The 8,722-nt window shown below is 39.3% G+C and overlaps 1 protein-coding gene across 1 annotated transcript in view; it reads left to right on the top strand.

Moving 5' to 3' along the window:
• Positions 1-1,776, top strand: part of LOC109953429 (sialin) — a 13,281-nt gene extending 11,505 nt beyond the window's left edge. Inside the window, exons 6-7 of the mRNA XM_020588920.1 lie at positions 945-1,035; positions 1,466-1,776. Coding sequence (XP_020444576.1) covers positions 945-1,035; positions 1,466-1,672 — 298 coding nt within the window. The 3' untranslated portion in view covers positions 1,673-1,776. The remainder of the gene's footprint in view (positions 1-944; positions 1,036-1,465) is intronic.
• The last annotated feature ends 6,946 nt before the right edge of the window (positions 1,777-8,722 follow it).

The following is an 8,722-nucleotide window of genomic DNA, read 5'->3' as shown; positions in this document are numbered from 1 at the left end:
GTGTCAGAAGTGTGAAATGCAGGACCTCTAGACTGAAAAACTCTTTCTTTCCCTCTGCCATCAGACTCCTAAACAGCTGGAAGGAGTTTATTACCAGGAAATATGTCATGTACTGACGACCTGTACTGTTTACATTCTCAGTTTTCACATGCGTAATTGTACATTGACTGTTGACTGCTCCCATGCAGCATAATTCTCTTATTATATTCGTATATATTTTTATTATATTGCTGCATTTGCTGCTTAAAGTGCCTTAAATTTTGTGATACCCATTCATCTACTTTATATTTGATTTGTATTGTGTGGCATTCATGTGGATGGCAAAGTAAGAATTTCATTGTACAGGGAAACATATTTCCGTACTTTGCATATGACAAATAAACACTTTGACCTTTGGACAAGATGTGAAGACTTATTAGACTGGCTTAATTCATATTAATGTTGAATGATTTAGCAGCTGTAACTGTAGTACTTTTGGCTTCTCACCCAAAATCTTTGATTTGTAGTCAGTTAGTAGCAAATGCTGAAAAGTTAAACCCAATGACCTCAGTAAAAGATTCTTTTTATAAGTGGATTTGATGAAATCCTATCACACTAAAACCCAATGCAAATGAAAGTAGACACACAACTATCTTTGTATTTTTATAAAACAATGAAGACCCTTTCCTCTTTCCTGCAGGTTTGCAGGATTTCTTCTGGGAATCACCAGCACATATGGGACTATTCCTGCAATCGTGGCACCGATTGCTACAGGCTACTTTACAAAAGATGTGAGTGTCTAAAACTGAAACCCCCGGAGGAGCTGGAGCTGGAGGAAGTGTCTGGAGAGAGGGAAGTCTGGGCATCTTTGCTTAGACTGCTGCCCCCGCGACTCGGTCCCAGATAAGCGGAGGAAAATAGATGGATGGATGGATGGAATGAAGACCCTTTCTTCTTTCCTGCAGGTTTGCAGGATTTCTTCTGGGAATCACCAACACATATGGGACTATTCCTGGAATCGTGGCACCGATTGCTACAGGCTACTTTACAAAAGATGTGAGTGTCTAAAAACTGAAATGATTGGTCTAGTCAAACAAATCGGTCATCAATACATCTGCTGACCTGGACGTGGAGAGAGGCTGAGCAATAAGGGCTCACACAGATTTTTCTAGTCTGATTGTTTTAGTGACTTTTTTGGAGCTGGAGAAAAAACTGATTTCACTAGTTCTGTGTAGAAACTGTTCTTGTCAAAGTGGGGAAAAACACCATCGCATATGTCAAACTTTGTTTTAAATTCCATAGTGGTATAAGGCTTTTAAGATTGCTCATATTTTATTAACCATGATTACCTAAAGAAGAATAAAAACTCACCCTCACCTCCTTTCTACCCAGTGTTTTCATTACATTAATAGAGATGTACTGTCCAGACAAAGTCATTTAAATCATACATGCCTGATGCTGCTGCTTCTTCTTCTGTGGTTTTCAGCACACTCTGGCCGGTTGGAGGAAGGTGTTCTGGGTCGCAGCTGGGATCAACGTCGGTGGGGCTCTCATCTACACCATATTTGGCACCGGGAAGATTCAACCTTGGGCCATCACCGAGGAGGAGAGAGCAGAAGCAGAGGAAAAGAGGAAGAGGTTCATCTTAGCAACACACAGCCAAGTTCATAAAAAGAAACGGTGGCAGGTGTAGCCTGTATCAGTAGATCAGGATAGTTTGATCAAGGATAATTTAAAAGCGCTGGTTTTTACAGTAAATTTGCACTTGTCATTCTGGTCTTGCACATTGATTGTTGACTACTGCACATGCTTAATGTTTATACCCAGATCATCGTTTGCTGTCATCTGCTAGATGACACTCACTTTACAAATCAGGAAACTGATGGCTTTTACTGTTGTTCTGTTGCATAATTCTAATCATTAGAATTAATTTACCTTATAACCAGTTATATTTGTACTGTATAATATACTGACTATACAGTTAGATCAAGTAAAACATATGTACTGTATGTTTGTGTGTAAAGATTGTTGAGTTAACTTGGATTTTTGTAATCTCAAAACCAACTATACTCAGGGGACACAGCGCAGGAGGCAAAAACCTCCATTCAAATACATCATATTCCTCTGTTACTGGACCAGTTGTTTTGAGGGGATGTCTCTGTTGCTGCTGCCCTAAGGCATCAGAGAAGTTGCACTGTGCATCATGACTTTATGCCATTGATGCAAGTTCTTGTGTCCCATATACCAAAGTCATCAGGAGCTCAACAGGGCCATATCCAGGATGTTAATCCAGGACTATAGGACTGTCTCTGAACATTCATCACAGAAAAAGATGTATGTGTTTATGGCTTTTTTTGTTGGACAGAATTATTGGAGCTTGAAATAAATGTCACTTACTGTATTTGTTTATAGATACTTAAGAGGGAATGTTCACAACTGCTTCCAGGGTAGAAACTGGATTTCAGGTTGATTAATTGTACACAGTTCCTCTCTACCTCCACTAGGTGGCACAAGAAAATCATTAGCAGTGCTCTCTGGGCTTTCTACATGGAAAAGGTAAAAGAACAATAATTGAGAAATAAACATTTTAAAAAACTATTTTGTTATACCTTGCATGTCAAGCCTAACACGGTTGGTGTTAGTGTATAATGCTCTGTGATGATCATATGGGTAGGCGGGCAATGATTATTTCATTATCAATCAAACAGATATTTTCTCAGTTAATGAACTGGCTGTTTTGTCTATCAAGTGTCCAAAATAGAGAAAAATCACTTTCATCTAGAGCCTGAGGTGACATCTTCAGCCGTCTTCTTTTGTCTGACCAACAGTCCAAAATCAAATTAAATCAGTTTACAATGGCATATGCCAAACAAAATCATTAATTCCTCACATTTTCAATTAAAAATAACTGAACTTAAAAAGGGATTAAGTGAGTGTACCACACTGTGAAATATGCCACTAGGAATAATAACAATAATAGTAAGGTAATAAGATCTCGATCTATCTTTGCAAAGGGTCCTGACATGACTTTTGTTGTGATTTGGCGCTATACAAATACAAATGGGCTATGTATGTATTATCAGTAAAAATTTACTTTAAAGTATTCGTTATGCAGTACATTGGTCCCTGTCAGTATTTTATTTTATAGTCTAAACAAAGATTTGCCCAAAAAACGACCACTTCATCTGAAATCACCTTAACTGTATATTAAGCACTGTTCAGTGTGTGCTGGGTGACTCAGAGGGTCTGTTGATGTGTCCGGTGTTTCCAGGATAAAGGTGGAGCTTGCATCAGACCGGATGTGCATATGGTGACGTCAGTTTGGTGTTACGGGATTTATTATCCCCCAATCAGTTACACGTTGTTTTGTCCTACTCTTTGTTGTTACTCCACCCAAAAGGCAAATTTTTCCCCGCCAAGTGAGCCATCATAAACAGTTAAATTCATTTGGTCTAATATTTATTTATATTTGTTGCTTTATTTGGAGTATTTACGGTCAAAAGAAACGTCCCAAGAGTTTAAATAAATTTCTGTGGCTAACTGTGCTGTAATTTACTAACAGTTACGTACCGGATATTTGTCCGTTCATCACTGTAAAACTAAATCGTAACCTCAATGTGTTTTCGGGCGTTTACTTAACCACATTTAACAGCATTTAGCTAGGTCTTTTTAGCATTGTGTAAGTCCCCCTCATACCTAGATGAATTTTGGAGGGATGCACCAGTGGTGGCGGAAGTACTCATAATTTACACCTAGACAAAAATCCTGCATTCAAAATTTTACTTTGGAACAAGCATATATGTAAACGTTAAAATATATTTAAAGTACTAATAGGTTAAAAGTACGATGCTGAATGACCAGTTTCAGGTTTGGCTGCTACTGGACTTTAATTGTGAAAACATTCATAATGTTGCAGCTGGTAATGGTTTGGCAGATATCATTTAGACAAGCTTGTCAATCTGTCCCCATGGTTCAATAAAATCTTATTTTGTCTTAATACAGCATGCTGATAAAATTTGCATTAGTACTCCTAATCTGCAAAGTAACTAATAATAAGGATAATCACCTTTATTGGCCAAGTATGTTATACACAAAGAATTTGTTTAGGGTATAGAAGCGATGGCAGCTATCAGCGGCGCCAGCTCAACCGATCTCTCCAACCATCAGTGGGGTCAGCGCCTAGCCCAAGGACACTTCGACACATGGAATGCCGGCACCGAGGTTCGAACCTTCAGGATGGGAGACGACTGCTCTACCCACCGCACCGTCGCCTCCCCGTAACGTAATAAAACAAATGTAATGAAGTGGCGATATTTCATAACCCATTAAAACAATTGTTAACCAAACCTAAAAAAAAATTGATTTAAACTAATGTCTTACTACTAGTAGATGTATTTCTTTGTGTGTGTGTGTGTGTGTGTGTGTGTGTGTGTGTTTCATTGAAATATCACAATTCACATACGATTATGCCAAGCAGTCAAGCAAGACGTTTGCTGGAAATCATTTCAAAATAATCCTGACTGCGTGGCATTTCTGAGCCAAGATTATTGATCCTTCAGGTTCATACATACCTTCTCTGCTTCAGGGATTTTATCAGTTTTCTCAGGCATTTTAATGTGTGTTTACTAATGTTTATTTATTTATCTGGTTATTCCAGAAACCTGATCTTCCCCTTGAGCTTTGAACGATCTTACCTCTTGGGTTAAACCCAGCCATATAGGTGAAATAAATGTCCTGCATCCCCCCAGAGTAAAAGCCAGATATTTTAATCAAGTATCCCCCCCGAGCCTTGAGGCAGCCTTGAGGCTGTGATATGAATATGATGAACACATCTCCTTCTTAACACCTATAGTGTGGAACACATGAAGACAATAGATTGGGCACCAAAATAGAATACTTTGTTTGCATGTGTGAACTGCAGTGATTCCAAGAGTGGAGGGTGGAGGTATGTAGTGCAGACCAACAGGAGATGTGGGACTGTTGTTTTGTAAATGTGCTTTATTTGCATTAATTGTTCCCCCCTGAATCAGGTTGTATTTGCATACAGTGTACAGATTGAGTTGCCTTTCATTTTGCCTGCATGCACATGAATGCCTGCACTATGGAACTGTCTCAGTGTTGGCATTGATCAGTCAGAGCCTTTTTTCCTGCACCCAGACAGACAACAAGTCCTGTTTCTTAAATCTGGCCATTGGACATGCATGAGGACTAAATAACTGTTGCCACTACAAACCAAGGTTTAACCTGGAACAGAATAAATATGTCCTTTTACTGTATGTGGTAAAGTATTTTAAATCTAGCTATTAGTCTGTCTCATCACACTATGTGGCCTAAAGTCTGTGGCTTATTTCATAATTTGGCCCGGGGCCTTAGTTCCAGTTCAGTAAAATCTTAATCTACAGCATACAATTACTGTATAACAGAGTTTAGTCATTCCACAAAATTTTGGGGTGTCTTATGACTCGTTATCAAATAAAGTAATATATATGACTGATTCCTTGGCAAGTGTTTTAGAGTAGTTTCACTGGAGTGATTTCCCTCTTCACTCTATTTAGATGCTGAATAGTTGAACGTATCAAGAAATCCCATCACACTAAACACCATAAGACTGTTTACATAAACTATTATTTAGATTAAGTAGTGTTGATATATGTTGTAACAGTGGTTTCCAACCCAAAACTAAGTAATAACTGCTGCAAACTTCGCCACTAGTTGCATGTCTACTGGTTGCATGTCTACTGTTTGCAATGATTTTAATCAAAGTGTGATTTTTGCTTTGTTTTTTCTTTGGACATATTTTAGAGGCAAAAAGATCCAGCATTTAACATGAAAAAAGAACAGATTAGAAACAAGTGTAATGTGTATCTTGCAACCCCTCAGGTTCATGTGGTCACCCTGAGTGTGCAGATTGGGCACCAAACAATAGAGTCCCTCCAACTGTGTGGCAACAGTCTCCTGTTTGAACAGGATAGTGCCCCTGTGCACAAAGTGAAATCCTTAAAAAAAGCAACCGTTTTTTGTTTGGTGTGGGAGAATTTGACTGCTCAGTCACACCCCAACACCTCTAGGTTGAACTGGAACATCAGTGTTGGACCAGTATCAAATCTAATTGCAGAGTGATAGACTGATCCAAGGGAGTTTGGAGTTGAAGCAAAGGAATGGTGTAGTTCAATACAGGTAAAAATGTTGAAAGCCATATAAACATAAAGGTTTGAGTTTAAGAGATGCAGTCGCAGTCTGCAATTTAAAGGCTAGTTTCTCACCCTGCCAAATACCAAGGTATTTGTATGTGTGAGCTTTGTAAGATTAGGTCATTTTGATCTTTTTATAACATTATATACTTGGTTTTACAAGAATTTTGTGCTTTAAAAGGTCATGTTTGGAATATGCCCATGGTTTGGAAATAAGATGTCCAAGAGTCCAAACACATGGGTGTCATGTATGTTTGTTAATTATGCATATATCCATCAAAAGCTGCTGAAATCATTTGAAATTTAACTCACATGTGTAGGGTGGCAATGTCAGTCAGCAGGCCAAATTTCAGCCAAATCTGATCTGGATTCTGGATCTGAAAGCCATTGAAAGTCACCACTGAAAACCCAATTTAACGCATATTTTCTGCTATAATTCAGCTTATAATTAAGACAGAACCCTGAAATGTTCCAGTAAGATGCACAGTATAACTGCCTATCGTACCCTAAAAGATGATCTGGATATGATCCAGGTCAAGGATTTTAGGATACATTATGTGTTGTTCTGGATCTCATCAATGTTGTGCCTTGGCAGAGGTACATGCACTCGCTGAGTGCTGTTGTTGTTATCTATCTATCTATCTATCTATCTATCTATCTATCTGATTTTCTGTCTGTCTCTCTGTCTGTACTAACAAACATTTTTCTCTGTCAGTAGTTAAATGTTCAGATCTCTCGTTGCTATAACCACCACTCATACCTGATGATTCATCACTGACGTGGTATCAGGGACTGACTGACTGCCAGCCTGCCTGCTGAATCATATTCTCCCTTTCACACGCACTGAAACACACATTCACACTTCCCTGTCTCCTGACTCGCTTTAGTTAGTGTCTGAAATAAGAGCACAGCTGCTGTACTTTGCTTTGTTCACTCGTCAGATCTTTGCAGGCTACATCTTCATGAGCTGAGTTGTGTTTAGTTTAGACCACTGTGTCAGCTCTCTGTGGTGGATCACAGAATGAGAGTTTAGACACTGAACTGTTTAAAAAGGCTGTGCTTGTTGCTAATTAACATCCTACTGTGTCATCCTCATGCTAATCCTCATATATGGTATACTCCTAGCCTTATCAGACAGGTTCTACTGTGAACTGACACATATGTTAGGTTATTTCCTAGTTAGATAGATATTCAGAGATTTGTTGTATTAGAAATGTTAGTGGAGACAGATTGACTAGCTCAGGCTGTTAACTGTTCAGTAATGTACTTGCAGTGCAGACTGCAGGCAGGTCAAGGTTACAGGCAAAGAGCTGTTAGTGTCAACTGTAATGCTAGTCTTAATATTTGTCTTAATGTGTAAGGTTATGTCCAATTGTTTTAGATACACACCACGAAAACAACAGCCACACACCTTGACTTTTCCTCATGTTTTGGCTAACGTTATAGCCAGCTGCAAAGCTGAGAGACGTCTCGGTTGACGTTTCGGTGGAGGAGGGGGCGAGCCAACTAAGTGATGATATTGTATAGCAATTCTGGGTTCGGGGTCTTTGCTGCTTCCGGGCTGCTTGGGCAGCCTGGGGGTGGGAAGATCTCTGGACTTGTAATGTTAATTCTTGCCTGTGACTCTTTGAATAAACCAGCACGGTTATATTTTTTATATATCCAAGTGGTCTGAGTCGTCCCTCTGAGTTCCTGGTTTGAAAGAACCGGACGAGGCTTTATAATAGAATAGAGCCTTTACATAGTACAACCTGTTTGTAGTCCAACAAGAACTTAGTTTGCATGCTTGGAAAAGCAGTGTATGTACTTGCTATTTACCAGGGACCTCTGTTGAATAATTGCACAATAAATTGCTGCAGCTTACATGATCATTCTGTGCTTTCTAATAACTTGGATTTTCCTTGTGTGGCTCCAGGAGATGAAGGCAGACTTCTGGTCATGGTTTATTACTCTCTTAGTAAACTGCAGCTGTCTTTCTGCTCTTATCTCTTCCCTCCTTTCCTCATATCTCCCTTGGCCTGCCTCTGGTCCTCCCTTCCCACCTCTCAGGGTCTTTGCTCTGCCGACCCCACCCTCGCTTTTGGTCTGAGCTCTGCTGAATGAAAGCAGTGGCTGCCAAGTTGAAGTAGCTGTTACCTGAACTGGAGGGAGTTGGTGTGAGAACTAGAGGATGCCAGATGTCTCTATACTGGGTGACATGCCACAATGATGATGAAGGAGGAGGGAGAATCTGCCCTCCTGACCCCTAAGCAGCATCCCAGACAAAACAGGCTTATTTCTTAGGTTTAACACTCCTCTTTTAAGCTATAATCAATATAATTATTTGCTATTATCAATAATGTGCAATGGATGGCTTTAAGATGTAAATATTTGTCTGAGTGTGTACATCTGTATCAGGTAATTTGACAAAAAAGTTGCCAAAAATGGGTTATTTCTGTCCAACCCGTGGATTAAAAATACTAACCAGCCATATAACCTATTTTATATGATGGCTAGTGGTTCAAAAGTGAATAAGGTGGTAAAAGTCACTGCAATTTAAAAAGAAAAAGAGG

This window comes from Monopterus albus, unplaced genomic scaffold, assembly GCF_001952655.1.
Source record: "Monopterus albus unplaced genomic scaffold, M_albus_1.0 scaffold666.1, whole genome shotgun sequence".
NCBI classification, from domain to species: domain Eukaryota; kingdom Metazoa; phylum Chordata; class Actinopteri; order Synbranchiformes; family Synbranchidae; genus Monopterus; species Monopterus albus.
This window is presented reverse-complemented; position numbering and strand designations above follow the sequence as displayed.